Source organism: Paralichthys olivaceus, chromosome 3 (genome assembly GCF_024713975.1).
Source record: "Paralichthys olivaceus isolate ysfri-2021 chromosome 3, ASM2471397v2, whole genome shotgun sequence".
NCBI lineage: Eukaryota > Metazoa > Chordata > Actinopteri > Pleuronectiformes > Paralichthyidae > Paralichthys > Paralichthys olivaceus.
The window spans coordinates 1,019,120-1,047,011 of NC_091095.1; the positions used below are offsets into that span (position 1 = coordinate 1,019,120).

Here is a 27,892-nt window from a genome sequence, read left to right on the forward strand (position 1 = left end):
ACACACACACACACACACACACACACACACACACACACACACACACACACACACACACACACACACACACACACACACACTGATTAGTAGCATTGGCAGATGGCGCTCTCGGGGCAGGTTGTAATGTCGTGGTCTGTTTTCCCGTCACAGATATGAAGTCTGTGTGTTCATAACACTTTAGAATTTCAAAGTAAAAGCATCTTAAACTCTCCTGGAGTAGCTGGTTCACACATTCAGTCTCAGTAGCGTCACACTGGTTTGATGTCATTAGTCTTTAGCTTCTGTCGATAAATGAATCTGTAAATCACAGAGTTCAGTGTTGACGTGACGACGAACTCACGACGGTCACAGTGACACTCCACTGCCCCTCTGTGGTGGCTTGTAGAAGCTGCAGCGTCGGTGCACAAAAGAAACATCTTTTCATCCACGGATCCTTTTCTGAAGACGTGTGTTTGAATTCAGAGGGAAGTTCAGACGTCTGTCACAGACTCATGTCATGATCTCATCTACACAGACTACTTATTAATAATGATCATCTCTGGAGAAAAGCGCACGTCTCTGAGACTCTGTTGGCGGCTGTACACAATAACTTTCATACAAATAATTTAAATATAGCTTGTAGAGGTAACTCAGACTCATTTACAGTATTTCCTCTGAGCACTGTCCCAGTAAGTGATGCATTGTTGGTCTTTAACTAAATGACAGTAACATGTAATATTAAAGTCTCTTTCTTTCCTCTCTCTTCCAGAAGGAGCTGAGTCTTCCCAGAAGAGGCAGTTTGTAAGTACCCCCCCCCCTCCTCTCTCTCTCTCTCTCTCTCTCTCTCTCTCTCTCTCTCTCTTCTGCTCCCGGTTTGATTTAGATTTTCAGTTTTACCTGGAAGGTTTTAAAAGTGAACTGCAATGAACCAAACAGAGAAACATAATCAGTTGTGTGAGTCCGTGGAAACTTTGTGTGTTGTGCAGATTATAACAAGAGGTAAAGTGTGTGTGTGTGTGTGTGTGTGTGTTAATATGACGTAATGTAGAAAGCTTCCAGTGAAGGTTAAAGGACAAAGTTTATAGGTCATTAAGTTCTTCTCTCTGTGTGTGTGTGTGTGTGTCAGTGTCAGAACAGCTGAGCATCCCACTGTTGATGGGCGCTGGTCTATTTTTAACGGCGTGCTCTGCTCCTGGCTTCTGATTTATTGTCTCCGAACGTTCAGGATGTTTGGAAACAAAAGTCTCGGTGTTGCACGTCTGACACTTTGGTGTTTGGTCGTCGTGGTGTAATCGGCCGTCATCGCTCGTCGTCTCCATGTTTCCCTGAACTGGACTTTAAGCACCTCCGCAGCAGAGGTCAGATGAGGTTGCAGGGCCGTGTTGCAGCACAGATACACACCACACACACACACATCTCACAGTTTCATCTCGACAACGTTTCATGGAGCAGAATCCACGTGGATCAAATCAAATCTTTTTCTTTTGATCATATCCAGATTTACAATTTTTACTTGAACCCGATGACACCAATAAGACAGACGACATGAAAATACAAGTTAAACATCTGGATGTGGTGTCTGACTGCGGTCCAGGTCACAAACCTCCTCCTCCATGTGAGCAGATGGGACATGAATAATCAAAGTTAAATAAATGTTTGTCAAAGATGGTTCCTGTCATTTCAGGTCGTTCTCATCTCTGATCAGTTTGGTTTTAATAAGTTATTTGATGATATAACAACAAGATTGAAAGCTGAGACTCTTGATTGGTTGATAGTGTGTACTCGTGGGATTTTCACCCATTTGATTCGTCCTCTTCTTTATATCGCAGCCTCTGGATGTGAGATATCTTGTCTTCAGGAAGTGTAAACGTGTCGTCCATGTGTATTTGTTGACTCTACAGGGAACACAGAGGAGGCTCGGTCGTCCCCTCTCAGGTTTCTGACTGTGTGGAGCAGTGCAGCCACAGATACGTGTTTTCATACAGTTGTGTGTTGTCAGCAGACAATCTGAAGTTTTTATATTGGTTCTGTGAAGTTTGCTGTGTTGATCTGAACTCATTCAGAGTCTTAAAACGCTGGAGAACCACAGACAAAAAAACACAAACACAATAAAAGTATAAATATGTTGCTGTGCAGCTGCAAACAGCAAATACAAACTTTCATATCTCCCAAATCTCCTCATTTCTGTTTGTGGACACAGAGCTGCATCACAGGCTGTGTGTGTGTGTCTGTGTGTGTGTCTGTGTGTGTCTGTGTGCGTCTGTGTGTGCGTCTGTGTGTGTGTGTGTGTGTTTGATTGATTGATCAATCACCGTTTTCATTTTTATCACACAGATCAAATTATATTCACATTATATTATTATATTAAGCTTCAGTCAAACTGACAGATCACATGGAAATATGTCTGATTCATCAGGGTAAACAGTTTTTAACACACACACACACACACACACACACACACACAGACACACACACACAGATCTAGATTGATGCCTAATGTCATCTCGTGTCTTGAGGCTGCTCCTGCGTCACTCCAGTAATCACTCCACATTAAGTGTGTGTGTGTTGTGTGTTGTCTGTGTGTGTGTTGTCTGTGTGTGTGTTGTGTGTTGTCTGTGTGTGTGTTGTGTGTTGTCTGTGTGTGTGATCTTGGACGTTAGTTATGAATTAGCGATCAGGCATGTGAGCTGCATTTAGCTCATCAGCCGTGTATCCCCGTTCTTCTGGGAAGACGAGAACCGAGGACAGCTGCATTTCCTACTCAGTCTCGTAACATGAGGACAATAATGTCCCGTGTGCCACACAGAGGCTGAGGGTTCTCCCTTCATGGTTTTACTGTTCGATCAATGTTTGAACATTTCATAGAACTAAATTCTGGACGAGGAGTTTGTCACCTGTATTTTTAGTTTCAGCCTCAGGTTTCATGTTTCCCGCTGCAGCCGAAGTTAGTTTCACTAACTGGACACTTTGAGGCATAAAGAATGAATGTAAGAGAATTAAATTTGTGTTTTAAAACTAAAAGGTAAATACAAATGTTTAAATGTTGTTGAAATAGTCATTTTTAAATTCTTACGTCAAGTCTCAAAACAAGAAACGATTCGAGTAAATTAGAAAAACATTTTCAACCAAAAGGCACAAAAACTTCATAAAAACATGCAAATATATAAAACATAAAAAATTATCTTGGACTAATTGAATAAAATAAAATTAGATCAAATCAATAAACAGAAAGTTTGATGTAAATTTGAAATCATCTTTTCTTCTGATAAATGCTGATGATGATGATGAAGATCTACAAACATACAACAGGAACCTTTTGACTTTATAAAACTGATAATAAGAGAAAACCCAGTGATGAACTTTATATAAATCAGGTGAAGTCATGTGGAGAACATCTCAGTCTCCTCCTCCCTCACTGTGACGGCCCTCTGAGCTCGTGGAGGATTCAGTCTGTCGTCTCGTCGACAGCAGAGCGATCGCAGCCGTCAGAAAAGCTGCGGCTTCCGCGAACCGAAGGGGATTAACTGGCAGACTGTACCCAGGGACGGCTCACTGCTCCTGGGGACACGCAGATGGCAGCGTCCCTCTGAGCCTCTGGTTGATGTGAGGCTGCAGGAGCTGAGAGTCCTGAGTGTGAGAATCGAACCGTCGTCTCTGTTTGTGACGTCATGAATCAGATCACTACTTCACGTCCTTCAGGAAGTTTGTGATTTTTTTTTTTTGGGGACTCTCAAGGATCTAAAATTAGTTTTTTGTTTAGTTTTTCAACCTTTGGATTATTCCGAGGAAGACGAACGAAGGAGGAAGAGGAGGAAAGAGTGGATGTGTACTTCTGCTCACAGACGTGTGTGTGTGTTTGTGTTTGTGTGTTTGGGGCAGTGTGTTAGTGTGTGACTCAGCAAGTGGCTGCTCGCTGGTGAAGGAACACTCTACCCCAGATACCTCACATTACTGAGTGTGTGTGTGGAGATAAGGGCAGGTGCTGACCCAACACACACACACACACACACACACACGCACTCATTCCTGTGTATTTTAAAGTTGTCAGTGGAGGAGTGAGTTCACCGACAGTGTTGTGGTCGTGTGGAGCAGCTTCAGCATGTGTTTGACGGACAGATGATGCAGAGTGGTGGATTATTAAAGATTACAGCTGAGCCTTTTGTCCCGGGACACACGATGAAGAGGAGGAAGGAGAGAGCAGGAGCTCCACACCTCCGCCTCCAGTGAGTGTTTGTGTGTTTGTGTCGGAGTTATATCTAGACAGTTGTGTATTTCTCTTTCTGCAGCTTTTACTCTCAGTATCTTTACACGACTGTTCCTATAACAACAACAACTTCAAACTTCCTAAATTACACAAAGAAGAACAGACAGAAAAAAAGCCTTTAAGCTGCTGAACACTTACCTGCTGCTGCCACCTGCTGTCGGTTTTAAAGAAAATCAGTGAGTGTGAAGAGCAGAGAGAAACAGAAAGTTAAAAGAGTAAAAGAAAACTTAAACTAACATGTTGCTGCTTGTTTTATTTTGTTAAATCTGCGCACAAACACAATTATCATATATTCGGCAGCAGGTTCGTGACAGATTCGATTTGATTCAGCAGAACTTTGCTCTGATGGCTCTGATCTCTCTCACTCCTCTTTATTCATTTCCACTTTGTTAACTTGGACGATCTTAACTTCCATCGTTATCAAACCTGTAAAAGTCAAACTTAAAAAACAGAGATTCGTCTGCGTCTTCAAAACCTTAAAAAAAACCTTGAAGTGTCTCTCGGATTTCACAATATAGACTTCTATAATACCTTGTTGTTACTTACGTTCCTTCGTGTGTGTCGTATTTAAACGTCTCTCAAATTGATCCTGTTGAAATGTGTTTGGTTCTGTATTTGGTGAAGGAGCTAAATCTGTGGCCACAGATGGGCCTGTGTGCTGCTCGTCCTGGAAACACTTCACATACTAAATATGTAGCTCTCGTCCTCCCAGCAGGTGGTCTCACCCGCTCTGTCCCACCCAGCGGGGGGGGGGGACACGGAGACCACGGCTCAGAAGCCCCGTCGGTCTGTGCCAGCTGAACGCTGCAGAGCGGAGGCAGATCTCCACCAGATCTTTGTCTGAGCTCACACTTTGATTTTTATCCACATGAATTTAAACAGCGAGTCGTTGTTGTTTGACTTTTCCGATCCCTGAAGTCTCAGCGTGACTGGAATTCTTTGGTTGTGCTGCCATCTTTGAGCTCTGTGAAGCTCATCCAGTACGTTCCGTCCCCCCGTGATGATTTACGGCGCGGGGCGTTCACCCTGCTGTGGGGGTGGGGGGGGGGGGGGGCTCACCCTGCTGTGAGCGGACATCAGGCTGGCAGTGAGACAGTGAGGATCAAACACTGGAGCGAAGAGACGATACGATCCAGTTCTCTTCTGTTCAAAATGTAAATGAACTCACAACGTCACACAACTGAAGACTTTTTTTATTTATCAGTCGTGGAGGTTACTCAGCCACAAAGTTTAAATCCTCCCGATAAGAGCTTTAGGGACTTTCAAACAATCCACCGAATCAAATGTAAATCTGTCGCATGTGAAATCAGTTTTATAATAATAAGTAAATTAAAAACAGTGACCACGTGTTGTTTGGAAAGTTTTAAAGTAAAAGGTCGTGACTGAAGGTCAGAATATCTCATCCACTCAAACATTTTCATTAAAAAACTATTTGAACGTCACTTGTGGGTTTTATATTAATATTAAATCTTTTACTTAAAACTGTTAAAGTTGTGTATGAAAATGTTTGATATTATTTTATAGGTATTATATTGTACATGTGTTTGTTTGTGGCCTGAGGCTGAGAAGAAAAACACTGGAGGAAAGTTTAACAACAGTTTTTATTCAAGTAGAGTCAAGAACTGCAAACACACACACACACACACACATATGGATGCACAGTTCTCGTCAGCCATCCCTCTATCCTCACCCCTTCTCTCTTCATCCTTTCTTCCTCTCCCCCCCTCTCCCTCCTCTGTTGGCAGAATCTGGTCCCCGGCTCAGCTGCGTTGCCACAGCAACAGCAGCCTCCTCCAGCACCTGCTGTCCCCCACTTCCTTTCATCCCTCTGCCGCTCAGGCGCCCGTCATCACCCTCTCTCCCTCCTCTTCCTCCTCCTCTCCCTCCCTCTGTTCCTCTGACGGCCCCCTGTCAGCCCCTGTTCACCAGCGAGGAAACCCCTTCCTCTGGAGGTAAGGCTCTGGCTGTGTGACCCATCCAATCCCACCCCCTCACCTCACCTCTGACAACCAACCTGTCTGCTTGTGTGTTGTTGTGTGTGTAGTTGTGTGTAGTTGTGTGTAGTTGTGTGTAGTTGTGTGTTCCCCGACCCTCTGTTTTGTGTGAAGTAGAAAATTCCTCAGTTGGACGAACCATCAAACAACTAACGAGCTGTTGTGTTTGTCTGATGACACTAAACACAGTCTGGAGACGTCTGACCTGTTCTGGCTTTTGCTTCAGAACATTCGTTTCTCGTGCGACTCGTTCCCTTTGCTAAGAAAACGATTTGCCTTAGAGCTCCGTTACGTTCACCGTCAGATAAATACACAGAAACTGACGGAGCCGTTTTCTGCGTTTATTTGATTTGTATTTGTCCGCGTCTTCTAAAAACTACGGAAACTCACGAAACATAACAAACTTTCTGAGCAGCGACTTTACGAGTTGGAACAGATCTTTTGTCAGAAACTCTTTTCAATACACACTCATGAATGTACTGTGTGTACCACAGTATACACAGTTTAACAGAATCTCCAATGGTACAAATGTGAATTATTTAACATCCTAATTTTACTCAGACCTGAATTTAGAGTCTGACTCACCTGGTCGAGCTGAAGATCCTAAAAGGTTCCTGTGACGTGTTGAATAATGTATCTGAGGAAAGTAACCAGCGTTTAATTATAACACCAAGAAACCTGGTGAGGTGACAACATCACTGATACCATTCAGTCAAACATCTGGAGCTAAACATCTGTTAACTGATCCTGTCGCTGTTTCAAAGAGAGAAACAGAAAGAGAGAGAGAGAGAGAGAGAGAGGAAGGAAGGAGCATCAAAGAGAGAGGGAGGGAGGAGAGAGAGAGAGGAGAGGGTTCACACACCAGCAGCTCTCTCTCTCTCTCTCTCTCTCTCTCTCACACACACAGACACACACAGACTCTGTTGCTGATGTGACAGCCGTTTGGGCCGGCCGGCGTCTGTTTGCTGAGCGCCGCCGCGTCAGAGAGATGGTCGAGCGTGTGCGTGAGCGTTAGCATGTCTGACTCCTTCTGGACGGTGCTCTCCAATTTCTCGCTCCCTGAGAGAAACATGCTGCGTCGCTCCAAGAGGTAATGACTCCTCCATCCAGCACATCTCATCCCTTCTTCACCATCCCTCTGCTCGCCTGCCTTCATCTGCACTTTCCTGCTCCTGTCTCTATTTGTTTCTTTCCCTGCGACACGTATCCCTCTCTTCTTCAGTCTTCCTGCTCCTCTTCCTCCTCTGCACGTTTTAGATGCTCAGCAGGAATTTCCCGTGAAGGTCATCGAACTAGATTTGTCCTTTGATAAACAGGTCAATGTGTGTGTCTGAGTGTGTGTATGTGTGTAACTGTCACATGCAACACCGCTGGTTTGTGTCTTCTCTTCTTTATTACATTTCATCAGTCTGCGTATCATCTGCTTCTCTGTGATGCGAGTGCAGGTTACGAGGGAAAATGTGACGTCCAGGCAGACATCACCATTTGTTATCATTTCTGTGTCTCTCTCTCTCTCCTGTCATTCCCTCAGTTGACCTCCCCCTCCCTCTCCTCCTCCCCTCTTCCTCCCCTCTTCCTCTCCTCTTCCTCCCCTCGCTCTCCTCTCTGTCTGTCAAAGCCAGAAGTGGCTTCTCCTCCATGAAAGGGAGGAAGAGGCAGAGCTGTACTTATCACTTTGAAGCAGCAATTTTCTTCCTCCTTCCTCTAATAACAGTAGCTGCCGCGCACACACGCACGCATGCACGCACACGCACACACACACGCGCACGTGCACACACACAGGGACACACTTGTTCTTCTGTGCTCCGTGCCACCGCCCCCTGTTGTGTGTGATTGTCTCTGCAGTGTTTTTAAAAGAAAGGGCGAGCTTATGGAGTGAGACAGGAGCGACGCCTGCATAGCAACAGGCTCTGGCAGTTTGTGGATCTGTGTGGATGAAGTCCGCAGCTCGTGTGGAGCCGTAATGGAGACGTGACTGATTGATCTCTCACGCTGACTCTGACCTGAGGGTTTCTTTCTAACACCAGATACCACATACAGATAAAAACTATCATTCATCACCCTGATGATCGTTTTCTGAGGGGAAGACATATATATATTTATATTTTAATATGTTGTGTGTTTTGTTATTGTCCTGTGCTGCGTGTTGTTCATCTAAACACAAGGTCACAGCATCACATCATGCACTGGTCTTTATTTAGACACAAGGCCACTGTCTGACAGATTCAAACCAGAGTTTGATCTGATCGATGGAAAATGTTTCTATGTAGATATTCATTTATTTTGTCATTTGTCCGCTTCTGTTGGCTGGGAAACTTGGACAGACTTAACAGCTCACACACACAGGCTGCAGGAGTTCTATCACACAACATCGAGTTTTTATTTACTTCATAACTCCTAACTCTAACTTAAACCTAACTCATTCTAACTCTAACTTAAACCTAACTCATTCTAACTTAAACCTAACTCACTAGTTCTAACCCAAATGTAAACCTGACTCTAACCCTAAAACAAGCCTTTGAAAAGTGACGACTGGTCAAAATGTCCACACTCTGTAGGGTCTATGCTGGTCCTCACAGATATATCAAGTACACAGACACACTCACACACACACACAGTTGTGAGATTGATTTCCTGTGCAGACTTTAACCTGCAGACAACATTATTGAATGGACTTTAGGAAATGAGTTTAGCTGTAGATCTTATCCACGTATGCTCACCACCGTCTAGTGTGTGTGTGTGTGTGTGTGTGTGTGTGTGTGTGTGTGTGTGTGTGTGTGTGTGTGTGTGTGTGTGTGTGTGTGTGTGTGTGTGTGTGTGTGTGTGTGTGATAGAGAGAGGAATGATCCTCCTCCCATTGGATCCTTAGCTGCTCGGGAACAGGAAGGAAATTTAATTTCATACAAACGGATTCTGTTAGAGAGAGAAATGAAACTGAGTAGAACCGTTCACTGAGCTGGTACCTGACACACACACACACACACACACACACACACACACACACACACACACACACACACACACACACACCTTCCCCAAATTGCCTGCAGGAGAAAGAAAGTATAAAAACTCTTCTCTGTCTCAAACAGACTCACACATAAATTCTGAACACTGTTTTTTTAATCACTGCTGCCGCTCTCCTTCTTCTCTTTAGTATCACTGCAGCTCTGTCACTTCCTGTTTCCCCTCTGCAGACGTTTGATGCCGTGTGTTGCCTCAGATGTGAATTTATTTATTCATGAGACGTCCATGAAGTTTTGCACATTAGCTGCTCAACAGCAGCTGAGTGAACGACGCTCGCTGCAAATGAACCTGCACAAACTAAACCGTCAGTTCAGTGGGAACGATTATTATACTTAATATAATAAAATACAACATTACCCCCCCCCCCCCGCTTTATTTCCACCATCAACCTAAAAGTTCCACTGAAACTCAACTGAGCAGATTTCTACTTAGTTCTCAATCCCACTCCTGCTCCCCAGAGGAAGAACCCTGTACCGTTCTTCACTCAGAACATCTGCTCACGATGTCTTCATGCAGCGGATGTGACATTTACTGCTCCTCTGAGGACGCACACTTTTCATCTGAATGACCCGCTGACCTTCACTGTAAAGAAGAACGAAAAGTGTGTCTGTCGAGAAACACACCTGCAGACACACACTCACTTCTGTGTCGACCATGTTTCTCTCTTCAGAGTTTACTATTCCCATAATGCCCCTCTCTTCACGAACCAAGGGCTCTTCATGTGTGTGTGTGTGTGTGTGTGGAATACATTTCCTGAGCACACATCGCTGCATATCCAACATGGCAGCTCATCCTTCATACAGTGGTGTGTGTGTGCGTGTGCGTGTGTGTGTGTGTGTGTGGACCACATGCTGTGTTCAAACTGCTGATGCTGCACATCTCAACAGATGGCAGGAGACACACACACACACACACACACACACAGCATGTCATATCTACATGAACTAATTATTCATTAGATGGGTTTGACACAAGCTGCTAATATATCAAACACCTAATAATCTGCACACGCACACACACACAGACACGCACACACACACACACCTACCTGCAACAGCTTAAATAATAATGCAGAAAAGATTTAAGTTAATATTTTACTTACTGCATTAATTCAAATTTTGTATACTTGGTTGTATTTAATTAATTAATTAATAATTATTCATAAAGGGATGCATGATTCAGCTGCGAAGCCTCCGTTACATTTCTTTGTCATAGGGAGACAACAGAGCGACCTGCAGCCTGCAGATTATAAAACTGTGTCATCAGCACAGAGATGAGAACAATCAGTGTTGTGATTCACTGTGAACAGGAGAGGACCCACAATAGATCCCTGAGGATCTCCATTCAAAATACTGATGGCCTCTTTTTTTAACGTGCACCATATTCCTCCGAGTGTTTTGCTGTCAGACATTTTACTTTAGAAACTCATCATCACTGTGAAGCCGGAGCCTCGTCGCAGCCGCCCGTCCCAGCTGTAATTTCCTCAGAGTGTAACGAGCCTCACTTCGCCTCCCGTCATTACGCACACGCTCGTTTCAGAGCTCCGGAGAAATTGACAAAGAGGAGAAAATGCTGTGAGCTGTTAGGTGTGAAGACTCACTTCATTTCCTCCTCTTCTCCTCTGTCAGGGGACGGATGTCGCAGCTTAAAGCAGATTGTTCTTTTCTCTGCAAGCTGCTTTTGTGTGCAGGAGCAGGGTGTACACACACACACACACACACACACACACACACACACACACACACACACACACTCACACACACACGTACACAGTCCTCTCAGCTCAGTGGGGAGCTGGAGTCAAAGCATTTCACTGCAGGATCAACCTCGTAATGACTCCTCAGCCACTTAGCGAAGGAGCCTAATAGACATATTCTGCCATGACGGATTGATAAAAACCAACATAAAAAATATCCAGGTGCTTCACAAACCTGAGAGAAACCAGGACACTCGTAGAGCACAAACCTTTATCAGGACAATCGCCGTGTCTCGCCAGGGTAAAGACATTTCCTTTTTAAACTCTGTCCATTCGGGTCGCGCTCCATCGCTTCACGAAATTTCACGGAAAATTGTTCAGTGATCAGTAATTAGCGTTAATCCTGCTAACAACCCCCCCAAAAAAAGAACATAATCTCCTTAGGGCGTTAATAAAGATTCTGAGGGTTTTCAAAGCGGATTAAAATCATGTTGTTGCCTTGACATAAATTAATATTCATGTTTTGCATTAGAGGTCTGGAAGTTTTATAATTTTTAAAGGAACTTTGAGTTAGTGCTGTTGTCTCCACTTGAAGATCTGAAGCTGTGTCTGAATTCAGGGGACGCCTCCTTCGTAGGACGCGTTCTTCACAGACCACGAAGGTCAGAACGAAATGAGACAGTCTGGATGTCCCGCCCTTACTGCTGTCGCCTAGCAACAGAGCTGCAGTTGGAAACGACAAGAACGTTTTAATGCCTCTTTGATTTTTAGCATGTAGCGTGTCAGCTGATCAGTACAGCTGTGTGGCACAGTGTGATGCTGCACGACGTCTAGTCGCGGCGCTGTGATGCAATCGGTCTGTAAATGCAGCCTCAGAGGGAATCAGCCTTGTGACACAGTAAAGGTCAGAGCCGTTGTTGTTTGGAACAAAATGGCTTCAGCACATTAGGTTATTTCATGACATTAGAACAAATACACACGTTTGTACTCAACCTTGAAGTAAATGCAGGACTGACAGAGTCTGTCTGTCGTGTTCTGGCGGCTGAAGGTGAAACGAGAATAGATGTTTTTTTGTCGGTCAGTAGTTGTGACAGTTGTGTGTTGCACCAATCGCTGCTGTGATTTTGTCTTTGTGTTTCATTGTCGTCCTCTGGTGAGAAGGACGCTGTGTGCAGACGCTCGCCTGAGTGGAACTGTAACATCTGTGTGCTGCCGGCAGCGAGTGCACACGTGTGTGGTTTGTGTGTGGACACCTGCTTGTGTTAACACAGAGCTGTGTGTTACTAATGACTGTTCCTGACAGCGTGTGAGGTGGACGTGTGTCTGGTGGACGTGTGTCTGAGTAACGACTGTGGAAACTGTAAATCTGTTGGGTTCATTGCAAAGCTCCTTTAAAGTCCAGACTTCAGAGATGGATGTGATGTGGACCTTTAATTTGAAATCCTCACGTTGATTGAGGAGCAGTCTTTTAACGGACTCTGGTTTCTCTCCTCAGCTGTCGGACGAGCAACAGGAAGAGTCTGATCGTGACGTCCAGCACCTCCCCCACCCTCCCCCGGCCACACTCACCTCTACATGGACACACAGGTAACACACATGTACTGGACATGTACATAACATGTGTTTTTAAACTTTCCCACTGGCCTCAACATAAACTTTATACAAGAAAAATATCATTAACTCATTTATAGTATTTTGGCTAATGAGCTCTGTCCCTGTCTAATTAAGTATATATTATTTTAAAATACATGTCAAGCCATACCATAATTAGTTGGAAGCTACAGTGTCACATTGTAGGTGGAGTCTGATCAGCTCACCAAAAAGTGAAGCCAAAGCATCTTGATTGCCCCCTGGTGGCTGGCTGCAGTATCGGCCCTTTGAGTTGACGTTAACTAAAGGTTTCACAAAGATCTTGTTCATGTTGCTGATAAGTTTGGTTATTTGAGTGCATGCGTGAGGTAACAGTGTGTGAGGTGTGTTACCAGGAGTCCTGTTCACCTTCACACCCTGACACAGCTCAGTTAACTCCTCACACTTCAGCTCACTCAGATATCCGATGATCTGGATTCAATCACAACGTGTCTTGTATCTGACGATGCGACGTAAAATCGATTTCCTGCCACTCTCCTGGAAACCTGGTTCATTCATCTCCGCTCTGTTTACCTGGAATGAGCAAATGAAATGCGCACTGGCAGGATTTTTGTTGAACACGCCTGACCGCATGTAAACCTGCAGAATCTACCACCGGCGTCCCAACTCCCCCGTCTACTCCTCAAATATGAAGAGAGAGAGAGAGGAGAGATGGTGACTTTGAGTGATGGTGACTGAAGGGAAGCGAGCGAAATGAAACATGGATTAGAAGGACATGATAAAAAGGGATAGGACAGAGGAGGGAGGAGAGAAAGATGGAGAGATGGGAACAAATCAACAATTCAATCTGTCTCTGTGAAGAGAGAGAGAGAGAGAAAGAGAGAGAGAGATCTCATTAACTCAGTGTTTGTGTGCGTCCACGCTCTGTTGACAGAGTCGCACACCTTTCATTTCCTGCTGAGGAAGTAATAGAAGTTGCAGAACTGTCAGTCAAACACACACACACACACACACACACACACACACACACACACTGTGTTTTGTTGTCTTGACTGTTTATCCAGTTCTGATGATTAGAAGTTTTCATGTGGTCAAGTTCTGAACCCTAATTCAAGGCCAGATGTAAACGATACAACCAACCGTCAATCAAAGTCATTTATCATCTGTATAACAATGTCAGTCAGTGCTTCACTAAAGAAATACAACCAGACGAAACAGTAAAAATGAGACGGAGGAAAAAGAAACGATAAAACAAGTTCTGATACGTGAGAAGAGTCGGTTCAGATGAAAGCTGATGTCAGACAAAAAGAATAAAGTCAAATTTAAGACGGCATTTCAAAGGAGGCTGAACATCATCTCTATGTTTGGAGCTAATAATAAACTTTGAGAGGCAGATGAGTCGAGTCAGAGCGTTAAACATGTTTGAGAACTCAACATGAAGTTTGTTTCAGCACAAATACAAAAACCTCAGTGAGTCTGAAGTCGGATCTTCTCCTACAGCCTCTAGTGAAACATCTGTAAAGTGTCAGAGTGAGTCCATGTGAAGAAGAGGAGCCGTACACGTAGAAGACGTAGACGTCGATTTCGTAGATTAAATATGAAATCAATAAAAAGACTGAGTCCACGTTTGTGGTGTTGTTCTGGTCTCACTGGTCCAGAATCCTCCTTCATTCTATCGCTTCCTGTTTTTCTCGTCGTCTCCGTCTTCATCCTCCAGACTGCTGTGGCTACTGTGTCTCCATGGTAACACAGCCACCAGTCTCGCAGTCGTCCTCTCACTCCCGTCTTTTTTCTGTCTCTCCTTGCCGAGGAGACAAATGCGGCTAATTAAATATCATTAATTAATGTCACCGCCGCTCATTGTTCATTTTCTCTCTCTCGCTGCTTCAAGGAAAAAATACAACGTCTTTTCCTCCTGTTCAGGTTTAAATGTTTGTTTCAGCTTAAACACAAACCTGAATGTGTTGAACCAGAGCTGTGAGATCTCGTTGTCAGCAGGACGTTCACTGATTAATATGCACCACTGGAGACCATTAGACCTTCTCTTCTCTTCAGTCCAGTTTTATACGCAGGTGATTGCTTCTGTTTTGCTCCTCTGTCTCGGTCTTTCGCTCTGATCCCTCATCGTGGTTTCAATCATTCAATTTACTGCTCATCAGAAGGAGATTCAGTCTAATGTCCTGAGGGGCTGATAAGAACCAATCTTCTCCACAAATTACTTTTATTAAATCTTCAAATTCTAAAAAGAATTCCTTGTTTCCGCTCGTGTTGCCACTTCTGCCGTCTCCTTCTTCTCCTCGTTCTTTCCCTCTCTATAACACTGTAATGTATACTTTCATCTTCCTCCTCTTTTGTCTTGTGAGTATCTGCACCTCCTCCTCCTCCTCCTCTCCCTGTCCGCTCCCTCTGAACTGTCCTCGTGTCTGTTGTTGGGTAAAGGTCAGTGTGTGATCGACAGCTCGTTGTGCTCGGACTTCTGATGAATTCCGTCAAACTCGTCTTCGTCATTCTAACGAAGGACCGACAGAAAGAATCAAGCTTCTGTCTCGTCAAACGCTCACAACAAAATTTGACGTTTTCTTTTTCTTTCCTCTTCCTCTGTTTTTCCGCCCCCTCCCCAATTACAGCAGTATTTTGTTATCCCGACCACTCGCTCCCTGGAGAGTCAGCGAGCGAGACTGAAGAGGCACAAAGCAGATATCATATTTGCATGCTTCTCATATGCCGGTGTATTTTTCTTGCTAAAGTAGGTCAGTGTCACTGCAGTTTGCTGCAGAGCAGCTTCTGAAAACATGACTGTGAAGCAGCTTCGTTACCTGTAGTGATGAGACTCCGCACACGAAGCTGAAATTACACTTCACATTCATCATTCAGTCCAGAAACACACGCCACACTGATTTACTCCTGATGAAACATGCAAACTATTCCGAACATGTATTAACTGAACCAATCAGACCCATTTATGTGACTCAGTGTCAGTATCTGCTGATAAGAAAACTTTAATGTGACTGAATTAACAATGGACAACAGAATGGATTCACGTATTATATTTACATTGTTAACACACGTTTCATATATTTGGTCGTTTATTGAACATGAGGGAATTTCTTCACACTCACAAGTCGAATGTCTCGTCTGTGTTTTTGTCTCTTGAACATTTCTCAAGTGCCTCGTGGCATCTGTCCCCAAGAAGGATAAAAACTACAACTGAATATTATTTTCATCACAATTTATCTTTCATGTGCAAAACTACTAAAGTGGAATAATGAAAACAGGAAAATGAGGCCAGGCCAGTTTGATGTGATCAGATTATCATAGAAATATGTCTGAGAACAAACACACACACACACACACACACACACACACACACACACACACAGAGACAAACACAAACACACACACACACACACACACACACACACACAGGCCTTCACACAGCACAGAATGGATTTCATTTACAGAGAGAGATGGATTCATCTGTCTGTGAACACGCTTTAAACTGACTAATGCTCCACACACACACATACACACACACCCACACACACACATACACACACACACACACACACATATACACATACACACACACTTGTAGCCAAGTGTGACGGAGCAGTCAGACCAATGTGTCCTGTAACATCCACACAGGAACCTCATCGTGCACGGGACAACTCGTACAAGCATGACGGACACTAACAAGCGTCTGTTTGACTAATGACACGCATGTTCACTGAAGTGTGTGTGTTGTGTGTGTTGTGTGTGTGTTGTGTGTGTGTGTGTGGACGTGTTCTGCCACAGAGACATAAAATTCAGGTTTTAATATTTGAGCTCCTGCTCCGTCCAGATACCCGTTGAGCAAAATACATAATTGATGTGGAAATGTCCGACCACTTAATCTCTCCTCCTGTTTCAAAAGGCTGCCAGCCTCTCGACTCCCATTTGTGCGTGCGTGTGTGTGCGTGTGTGTGTGTGTGTGTCTCAGGCTGTCCTTGAATATTCGTGTCCATTGCTGCAGAACATACGGACGTGTCAGTTATTAAATAATCTCAGGTTTATTCAGAGGAGGATCATTTTTCTGACGTGTCACTTCTGCAGCAGTGAGTTGTTTTTGATGTTTTAATTTATTTAATGTCTTTGTCTGTGTTGAGCTTGTTCCTCTGACATGAAGTCGCTCTGTGATATATATATAGTGTATATAGAGTTTATCATCGTATCAGTTGGGAACGTTAATAAATGGACACAGAAGACGTTCAGTATAGAGTCACTGATTTTTATTTCCCCTCTTCCTTCTCTATCTTCTCTCAGGAACCAGCCCATTGGACAGTCCTCGCAACTTCTCCCCCAACACAGCGGCACACTTCTCCTTCGTCCCTGCACGCAGGTGAGACACACACACGCACACACACACACACACACACACACACACACACACACACACACACACACGTGTCACTGTCATGTAGGATGGGTTGGGATGACAATAAATCAGTCAAAACAAAGACCTGTGTTGAATCAGGATGTTAGAGATTCTCCTCGTCTGAATATCTCTGTGTCTCTTTAAGTTCCTCAAACTCAAGTATTGTTGTGATTTTGGAATTGGAGCTCAGATTTAGTTTTGGCATCGTTGTCGAGATGTTCCAGCTGAAACCGTTTCTGTGTCGTCGGAGCACAGATCCGTGGGAGGTTTTTATTTAAAAAGCAGCTGCGCATCTTCATGTCTGAAGCGTATCAACAGTGACGTATCTATAAGTGTTTAATCACCTGAAACCGAGAATCATTGTGTTTTCATCAACTTAGGACGAGCTCTGACACAAAGTGAGGGCTTGTTCGTTTGAAATCCACCAGCTCACCGCTCGAAGCCTCTAAATGCAACTAACTAGTCCTCGTGTCCTGAAACGCTTTGAAACGGTTCAGTGGCGTCGGGATGCTCGGATCCGAGCTGCTGCTGCGGAGAGCCAGTGAGCTGATGAGGTGGGAGATGATCATCCTGAGCCTGTCACTCAAACAGGATTAATAAACCTCTTATCTCTCCGGGCACAGATAGTAATTACTGAGGGGAGGGGGGGTGTGAGCAGTGTGTGTGTGTGTGTGTTTTAAATCCACGTCAAGATAAGAAAGTGTTTCAAGCTCATAAAAAAAGTTTGATGTGGAAATTCTCAGCGACCCTGCCTCTTAAATCTTCATCAAAGCGATGGCGTTTCCATGGTAACACACCTTTACCGACCGCCGGCCCTCGGGCTGTTTCCATGACATCATCATCGAACATCCTGCCGCAGCCAAAAGGAGCATTAATGTCGATCTGTGTTCCGTCGCTGATGGAGCAGCAGCGACACCGTGTGGTGGAGTCTGATACAACACGTCCAACACTGGAGCAGCTTATCATTTCAAATAATAATTAAATGTCCTGTTTGCACAAGATTTTAAAAAGCATCTCTCCAGACTTATGGGCTTTGTATTATTCTTATAAGGTTTACATTATTCTTAGAAGATTTATATTATTCTTACAAGATTCATATTATTCTTAGAAGATTTTTATTATTCTTAGAAGATTCATATTATTCTGAGAAGCTGCAGAAAGTGTGTTTGTAACGTTTGTGTGAGTGACGGCTGTAAACAGAAAACCATTGTCTTGTCTCCCTCGCAGTCACGGACACAGGGCTGACAGGTAACCTCTTGAGTTTTTGACCTCAGTCCTTTTCCCTCCTTCTTTTTTCCTGCCCTCCGTCCTGCATGGCTGAGCGCACACACTCTGAGTGACATCAGAGACGACCCCGCAGGGTCCTCGTCCTCTGCTGCCGCTGAACGCTCTGGAGCAACAGCGCCTCCTGCTGCTCGCACTTAGAGCAGAACCTTTGAGATGTGGATGAAGCTGCTGATGTTTCTTCTGATGTCTTCAACAAATCCCGTTTGCAAAAGAGAACCTCCGCTGTTAGAGCATCAAATGTGATTTAATCCGCCGCTGAAAATAGTCCCAGACAAACACAGGGCGGCCTCCTGTTTGAGGGCGACTGATCCGCTGTGACTCATATTCCTCCTCTAATGGAACTGACAGTGATTTCCATCTTCAGTTGGATCCAGTGAGCTCCGAGCAGAGTCACAGTCACTGGCTGTTGAAATGGGATTTGCTTGTATAGAAATATAGAGACTAACATCAGACCTGAAGAGTTTCTTCATTCAGGCTTCACTCGACGTCTCGTTCTGCTCTTGGCTTTGTCCGCACACGTTTTCCTCGAGTTTGCATTTTCCCTCCTTCAGTGATGCATCTTATTGCTGTTTGTGACGACGCTGCGTCTGCTCAGCGTTGGTGTGTTATCTTTTTGTGTTGAGTTGTGTTGTGTTGTAATGAATCTTCTCTTCTGCAGGACGGATGGAAGACGCTGGTCTCTGGCCTCGCTGCCGTCCTCTGGCTATGGCACCAACACTCCCAGCTCCACTGTCTCGGTAAATGTCTTGATGTCTGTATCGCTCTGTTTCTGTCTGTGTTTGTGCACTTTGTATTTTATAATGATCTGTGGACCCAAAGAACCCACAGATAAGTGCTTTCTGCTCCCTCCGACTTAACTGCAAAGCAACAAGCTCTCAAAAGCTCCCTCAGCCACGATCGAAAACCTTGTTCTTCCCCATCTCTCTCGTTGCTTCCCCCCCTCTGATGCCCTGAAGTGTACTTCTGCTTCCTGTTATGTTTCTCCTCCTTTTTTTTTCCTCTGTTCCCTGGGACGTATCAACAGTCCCTCTGGTCTCCTCCTCCTCCTCCTCCTCCTGCTGCTCCTTCATCTCCCTTCTTAAAACCCCAGTGTGCAGTTTCTCAGTAGCAGCCGTCTGCGGACTAAGACCCAGCATGTTTCCAAGGCAGTGAGCTGAGTTAGCTCTTAGCTCGGACAAAGGCCGTTAGCTTACTGACCTAACGGAGGACCGAGCCTCAGATCCTGACGTCAGGACAAAAACATGAAACAGGTCAAATGACTTTAATTTGATAAAAACACCAACATCTGTCACGTCTGAGTCGAGTCAGTTCTTTAAAGCTCTGTTGCATGGACTGCAAATAAAAATGGCCGTAGACTCCAGGTCCGGAAAGTGAAGCCTGTTGGGTAGTTAACTCGTGACACGTGATATGTGTTGCCGGGACTCAAGCTGCGACAATGCTTTGTGTAGTCGTGTCATTGAATAGACTAAATATGATACGAAACTATATTTGTCTTTAGCCTGTGTGCTAACCTTAGCTAGCTAGACATAGCTGTGCAGCGCAGAAGCAATAACTGTGGGAGGACAGAACTTTAAAACAAAAGAGTGACATCACAGTGGGTCGACCTGCTCTCCATGTCTTCCCGTCCTTTAGCCATTAACCCGTCAGTCTGAGTCAAACCTGGTCGTCTCTCGCTCCGGCCTCGCTCCCGCCTCGCTCCCGCCTCGCTCCCGCCTCGCTCCCGCCTCACCCCGCTGTAGCTCCAGTGCTGGTTGTAATCTGTGCTCCCTCTGTGCTCCTCCTCTCACAGTCCTCCTGTTCATCTCAGGAGAAGCTGCACCAGCTGCCCTTCCAGCCCACGCCGGACGAGCTGCACTTCCTCACCAAACACTTCAGCTCCGAGAGCATCACGGACGAGGAGGGACGCCACTCCCCCGCCATGAGGCCGCGGTCCCGAAGCCTCAGGTAGGAGCTCGGAAACTCTAAAAATGATCATCTGACTTTGCAAACACCCACAAGAACCTTCAGAGGGACACTGATGCTGTCTGGACTCTTGAAGTTTCACCTCCATCTTGTGTCCCAGCAGCATTTTCCTTTTTCTTCATGGACAGATGTTGAATCTTCTCAGCTCCAACATGAAAGAGTCACATGTTGTGTGTTTGTTGACATTGTGTGTATGAAGCACTTCACTGTCGTGTGTGTCCGTCTCTGGAAAACCACAGAGAATTAGAAAGAAATCAAAGGAAGGTGAATGAATCGATTCTTTTCAAATAGAAACAGTTAAAACTTAAAGAGTGAGCTTCATTAAACTCGACTTTGAGGAGCTGTTTTGATCTCTGGTCCGAACAAGCTTCGTGTGTTCTCGTTAGTTTTGGTTCCACGTTGTTTATTCATCACCTTAAATAAACTCTTCCAGCTTTAATCAGATATTCTTACGTCTTATAAAACCAAAGTGATGTCATTATACAGACGAAGTATTGAGTTATTTCTCGTGGAGGTGACTTTGAGAAGTTCCAGCTGTGTTTGACAGTCGTGACCCCCCCCCCCCCCCCTCCTGCGCAGGGTGAACGAGCCTCAGTGGAGAGTCTGACATCGGATGATTCCATCGAGTCGTTAAAAAAGTAGCGATGAGGAATCTACAGGCCGCAGATAAATAACAGAGACAGAGTTCAGACTGTGAGACAACATGGAGCAGACAGAGACCTGAAGTGAGCGATGACGATGATCAGACCCAGGAGGACGAGCGAGTGTGGACGTGAGCGAGTGAACAAACGAAAATGAGGCGCTGACGACAATTATATGCTAATTTTACGACTCTCCTGTGAATGATGACAGTCTTCACTTTCTTGTCGTTTAACAGCCTCTTTGTTCTTCTCTAATTTCCATTCTTCTCTCGTCTGAGTCTTTTCTTCTTCATGCGCTCGTTGCGTACAGTTCAGTCTCATAACGTTTCCCTCGTGAGGCTGCGTCCATCCATCATACACGTTTTACAATTTGTAGAGACACTGATGGATCGAGTTTACTGACACCTCATTGACTTCATGTCTGGAGAACCACATATATCACACGTGTGACGTGCGGACGGATATGTGCGGTATGAATCTGTCCTCGTCTGCACACGGGACACGTTGTCAAATGAAACAAACATTTTGCTTCTACAATATCTTTTTGTTAAACTCTTCAATCTCCAACAGGATCAGGAGCATTTGTCCTGAATAACTACTCTGTTTATTTTTAGTTTGTAAAACAATCCGAAAAATATTCATGTGCAAATTAAAAACTAAATGTGATTTAGGGTTTTGACATTTCTCTCCTGATTTAGCAAAGTAGCTCATTTAAACTTTAAAATTGTTGAACGAGTCGTCTCTTGTCCTGGTTCACTTTTATTGTAATTGTCCAGATTCCAACTAATTATATTGAGAGTCACAAAATGATCAAATTCATTTGCGTCATTTCGGCGGATTGATCGCACAGAGGGTGAAATTACTGTTTCACAGAGACTTACCTCTGATTCTGACCTCAACCACTGACCTGGAAGTCAGATCTTTCCTCGATGGACATTCTAGTTGTCTCCAATTAACTGGTTTAGTCTGAAGTGTCCCCAGAGGAAGCCTATGACTGACACACACACACACACACACACACACACACACACACACACATACGTCCTCCCCGTTCCTCTGGCTCTCTGTCACGGTCAATTAGATCCCTCATTTCTGGCGTCGCCCACCTCAGTTGTGAAGCGTCAATATTATTTTTCTACACACACACACCCACACACACACACACACACACACCCTCCCCTCCTGCCTCAGCGTCACCATCTGATTCTCTGTCTCGTCTGATTTACTTCAATTATCGTCTCCACCAATGAGCTCGTTTGCATTTTGAGAGCCTTTTGTCACATGTGACCTCATCACTTAGCTGAAGAGAAGGAAACGTGCGCTCCACCATTGTTTTAATTATCCACTTTTATAAATCCCTTACTTTGCATTTCATGAATATTCCCAGTCGTTCTCACGGCTCCAAACTAAAACAGCAGAACTCTCCCACAACTTTCTGCTCCTCTCCAAGGTCACATCTCAAAATAATGACAAAGACGTTTTTTTGCCTGGATTGCCACGAGGCGATTTTTATTTCCCATTATAACAGAAATATAGCCGTGTTCTAATTAGCCTTTGTCTGCCTCCTTTGTGTTATTCATCCCGGGGATTTGAGTCCGACCTCGGCTGCAGCCCGCATTGAACAGGAGCTTTATTTTAATAAAGGCTCAGGCTGCTCGGAGCCATGAGAGACGAGATGAATAACACGGAGAGAAGAAAAGATATTCTGTGAAAATTAAAGAATGTACATAACAGCCTCTGGCGCTGAATCCGTCTCTGTCAAGACTAACCTTTACTCACTGAGCCCGGTGGCACAGCCGCCCCACGTCTGATTGATTTCTCTCTTCAACAAACTCCGACATGAAAAGAGACTTTAAAAGTTGAACATGTCAGAGCTGCAGGTGATTGACATTCACACGTGTGTGTGTGTGTGTGTGTGTGTCTGTCTCTGTGTGTGTGTGTGATCACCCGTCACTGTGTGCGTTGGCGTAATGATAAACAGCCTCCATGACGTCCAGCTCACTTCTCTCACTCCCATTAAGCTGGTAATTGGACTTTGAGCAGCCGATGGATGACTTACAGCATTACCTCATCGCACTGGTCACAGATGTTTGTGTGCACGTGCACGTGTGTGTGTGCACGCACCTCGATGACTCATACGAACAAGGACATCAGGAGCCAGAAAACCATTTCATTTATCTTAAAAATCTCTTCAGGATTTTAGTTTTTTTCTATCGTTCAGATATTTTGTTCTGTATTTGTTCATTTATTTAATTATTTGAATTTCAAATACCAGCTTTATCAAAACAAATATTTTAATATTTTAGCTTCTCTGAGAAGAAGCTAAAATAAAATCCAGCGTGTTGCTGTTTTATTTACAGTATTTATTCCATTGTGGTTGTTCTTCAGGAGGCTGATTGACAGTGAGAGTTGTTGTTTGTCCACAGTTCAGTTTCCTTTCTCTCATTTATTTTCTAAGTTCATGACAAAATCAGACTGAATCCAAATCAAGAGAAGTTCCCGTTCTTTAAAATACTGAAAACAAGATCGAAGTGGAAGAATGAGAACAAATTGTCAGGATGAAATAAGATGAATTAGCAAAGAGACTGATTTGAACCTTTATTCATCAGTATTCGTGTAAACGTTGTGTCAGTCACTTTGAGTTGTTCCAGCGTTTCAGGATCAGCTGGTCCCCAGAAATCTGTGATCCACGTCCTGAAACAGACGAGGAATCGTGTCTTGATCTTTTCTCAGCTCCTTGATCAGAAGATAGATTCTCCCGGTGTCTGATGACCTCTGAGTGTTTTCTGACCTCTGAGTTCAGAACCAGCAGAATAATTCATTCATTGCTTTCCAAGACTTCTGTGTGTGACGGTTTTTATTGGACGATGGATTAAGAAAAATATGGACTCTGTAACATTCAGAGGCAAATGTTTACAGTCGAAGGTGAATGAATAATACAGCAGAATAACAAAGCCTGAAGTCTGATGGGAAAACACACACACACACACACACACACACACACACACACACACACACACACACACTGCCTGTCACCTGTCGTCGTTGCCTTTTCTCCTGGAAGTGAGACATAGAAAGGTCAGGGATGTTTCTGCTGTGGCTGCTTGGTCTCGTGGTGGAGGAGGGGCGGGGTTAAAGGTGGTTCATGGTAGAAATAAGAAAAGAGATGAGTCCCAGGACGAGCGAGACACGGAGACGATGGAGTCGACTGAGTGAGAGACGCTGTGGACTGAAGAAGACATCACTGTCAGTCTGTCAGGTCGGGACAAAAACCCTGGAGAGCTGCTGGACGCTGAGCTTGTGACTCACACACACACACACACACACACACACTCTCCAGAGGCCTTACCTTTGCACCACTCTGTGTGCAGCCATGCTGGTCCAGAGGTTGTCATGGTCGTCAGTTTACAACACTACAGACACACAAATGATGAAGACCCCAAGGTCCCGCTACTGTGTGTGTGTGTGTGTGTGTGTGTGTGTGTCTGTGTGCGTGTGTGTGTATGTGTCTCTGCTCTGGTTAGCACATCCAGTCTGGTCACTTGTGTTTCTGCAGCTCGGCCTCAGGCAGCACTTCCCTCCGCTACAGAGAAGAACATCTGGAGCATCACTCGTACGTGTCAGGTTATATCTGAGACCAGATCAGTGAAACTCTGTTTCTCTCAAAGAGAATTTAAAGGAGTTCTTTTAAACCTGCGTCCCGTCCTCCCACCAAGTCTTGTAGAGATGTGTTCAGTAGTTCTTGAGTAATCCTGCTGACACAGAGTCCTACATCTCTGTGAACCTGCAAACCTCCGCTCTGGACCTGACTCTGTTTTATTCACGACATACTTTTTGTCTCTAATGATCCATTTTGATGTCGTGGCTTGTTTCCTGTTTGTAGAGACAGTTCTCTGCTGACAAGGCTTCATGTAAGATGATTTAGATGTTACGAGTACTGCACAATCATTTTCATTTCTGATTCCTCCAGAATAAAAACATTCTTCAGTTCTGCTGCCAGCACATGTTTGTTTAGTGTAACGTCTGTACCCATGAATCAGTATGAACATCCTCCTCAGGGGAGTTTTAAATCTGCGTTCTGGATCTTCAGACCTTCAAGGAACAGAACACGAGTTTTTCTGTCCACATGTTTGTGTCCAGAGTAAATTCCGTCTTTGTCCGACCTGCTGACGACATCTTCCGTCTCCGCTCACCTGCTTCTGTTTTTGTTTCAGCCCCGGCCGCTCGCCTATTTCCTTCGACCATGAGATCGTGATGATGAACCATGTGTACAAGGAGAGGTTTCCCAAGGTTCGGACTGAACACACACACACTTCCTGTTTACGGCTGATACACTGGGGTTTAAATTTAAACTGTGCAGATCTCTGGTCTGTTTAGACTGAGACTCTTGATATCAACACCGATTCTAAACTTTGATGATTTCATTCTCTTCTCTTATTCATCCGTGACATAAATCATTGTCCTGCTCTCGTCTCCGTGTGTCTCATATGTGTGTGAATCTCTTCTGTGACTCACCCTCCCCCACCGCCTCCCCCCCCTCGCCTCCCCTCCCCTCAGGCGACGGCTCAAATGGAGGAGCGTCTGGCTGAGCTGCTGTGCTCCTCGGCCCCGGATAAGGTTTGCCCGCTGGCCGACGGGGTCCTGAGCTTCATCCACCATCAGCTGATTGAGCTGTCCAGAGACTGCCTGGAGAAAAGCAGAGAGGGCCTCATCACCTCCCGCTACTTCTACGAGCTCCAGGAGAACCTGGAGAAGCTGCTGCAAGATGTGAGTCCAGAGTTTATTCACTGTCCTGCACAGCAGCTCTCAGAAAACAGAAAGAGCTTCAAAGTTTGAAAAATGAACAAAGATTCATCATCATGATTGAACTAATTTTCATATGAAAAAAAAAATATTTCACTCTTCAATCTGAAATATTTAAATCTGCTGATCCTGATTGGTCAAGATTTATTATTCATTATTTACACAAGAGGCATTCGAAGTGCTTCATATTAAAAAAGAGAAAGTAGAATCAAATCTATTGAATGAAACATATGATGGATATTCAGTTTTAATATAATATATAAAGAAGAAATTCAAAATGAGTCTTGTTCTATAAAGGAACTCTTTAATCACGTTCATTTATTTTTTACCAGAAATCAATTATGAAAACTCACCGAGTCTCTTTTCACACTTTCACTCATCATAGCAGGGAAATAAAAGTTGTCTTCATTTCATTTTACCTCAGAAAACTTCACTTTCCCCTGTGTCCAGAATCCTCTCTTATTACTTCATTCACTTAACCAATACTCTCTGACCCAGTGTAAGAGATTACACTGTCGTGAGCCGTCAACCAGTGAGTCGGCATCTGTTTGTCATCACGGACCAATTAATAACTAGTTTTCACATCGAGCAGAGGTCGAGTACATGATGATGAAGACTGACGCTCCCACAGGATCGGGTTGTGGAGTCGGGACCAGTTCGTCACGAGGCTCCAGCGAGCGAACAACTTCTACAACAAACCGAAGAAAACGTTTCATCACTGATTCATAATTCGTTTTATTGGAACAACTCATCAAACCGATGAACAGTGAACTCAGCACAATCATGTGATCTATATAAACAAAGCGTTTGGACGTCTGATGAAGACGCCGTGACCACGGCTCCGTCACGCTCTGCTCACTGTGGAATCACTCACGACTCTGACTCTCCTTCCTTCGCTCGTCACCGTTACAACCGTCAGCGCCGCGTGATGTCATCCGAAGGCACAAAGACGAGGAGTAAAACTCGCTCACACAGCTGCTGCCGCCTGTTCCATACTCACGTCCGCTAATCGCAAAACTCGGCATGATGGGAATGCAATCTGTGCGTTCGTGCTCGTATTCCTCTGAATGTTGAAGTGTATTTACATGTGTGTGTGTGTGTGTGTGTGGCGGTGGTGACATCTCTATTAGCTCAGTTTTGCGGTGCCTGGGGCGGGCGGGGGGGGGGGGGTATGATGGCTCCCAGAGGCCTCTTATTGACCTTCTGTTCTATTGGGACACACACACACACAAACTATCTCTCAATCATACACACACACACACACACACACACACACACATCCTGGATTTTAATTTCACACTCCAGCAGTCACCAGGGGCTGACGGATGACGCTCCCAGACGAGCAGGAGGGGCGAAGGAGGTGCGGTTGGAGCGTTTTGGGATGGGTGGGAATTCGAGGGGATTCTTTTGCTTCTGATTGGCCGGGGGGGGGGGGGGGTGTCTCGTAAAAGGGGAGGTGTGTGTACGTGCGTGAAGCCTGTTCGAATGCTTCGGGACAATGTGAGGAACTTGACTTGAGCACATCTGGAGACGTTCACACGCCGGAGCTGCGATGCAGGCTGGACGATGACATCACCGATTAGGCGGCTGTAGCCTTTTTTGTTTTTTTCACGTGCCGGCGGCGAAGTGCGGCAGCAGCTGCCGGAGGCGACCTCCAGACGAGAGGATGAGGCCGTGAGCAGGTGGACGGAGGCGTGAGAGCATCCCTCCCTACCTGCGTCGTCTATGGACATCATTTGCTGTTTCAGTCCCGGGTTCGGATCTTTGGAGGAGACATGTCACGGGTGTCGTGGCAGAGGAGGCTGGAGGAGGAGGAGGTGCTGAGGAGGAGCGAGTGGATGGTGCTCACTCACAGCTGGGAGGAGGAGGAGGAGGAGGAGGAGGCGGAGGAGGAGGATGCAGAGTTTGCAGTTGAGTCCATTTCGTTTGAGCTTTATTGACACACTGACGGAGACGACGAGAGCTCAGATTCATGGAAACAAGTTTTCATTCAGATCGACTCAGTGTCAAGTTGTTTTAAACTCAGGAGACTCACTTCCTGTTTCACTTTAAAACACGAGCACAGGCTTTGATCTGACGTCCTCATTGTTATTTTAAAGAAAAGCTGAAAACTTGTGTTGTAACTCGTTTCCTGATTCTGCCTTCCTCTAGTTGTTATTAATGTGATGAGGTTATGTTTAAGTTTATTTTTCTTTCATTCATTATTTAATAACTGAGTTTTAATATTCTTTTATTTGT

The 27,892-nt window shown here is 44.8% G+C and overlaps 1 protein-coding gene across 10 annotated transcripts in view; it reads left to right on the top strand.

Moving 5' to 3' along the window:
• The window catches only part of mast2 (microtubule associated serine/threonine kinase 2), a 104,194-nt gene that overhangs the window by 60,053 nt on the left and 16,249 nt on the right, over positions 1 to 27,892 (top strand). For 3 of the 10 annotated variants that reach the window (XM_069522709.1, XM_069522717.1, XM_069522714.1), the window contains 8 exons: positions 749 to 780; positions 12,453 to 12,544; positions 16,850 to 16,925; positions 18,189 to 18,209; positions 18,907 to 18,985; positions 20,038 to 20,192; positions 25,066 to 25,141; positions 25,409 to 25,618. In XM_069522709.1, the coding sequence (XP_069378810.1) occupies positions 749 to 780; positions 12,453 to 12,544; positions 16,850 to 16,925; positions 18,189 to 18,209; positions 18,907 to 18,985; positions 20,038 to 20,192; positions 25,066 to 25,141; positions 25,409 to 25,618 (741 nt within the window). Of the gene's footprint in view, positions 1 to 748; positions 781 to 3,466; positions 4,203 to 5,988; positions 6,196 to 7,149; positions 7,328 to 12,452; positions 12,545 to 16,849; positions 16,926 to 18,188; positions 18,210 to 18,906; positions 18,986 to 20,037; positions 20,193 to 25,065; positions 25,142 to 25,408; positions 25,619 to 27,892 lie in introns of those variants that run through there. The other 7 variants (XM_069522713.1, XM_069522710.1, XM_069522715.1 and 4 more) reach the window with 7 other exon arrangements.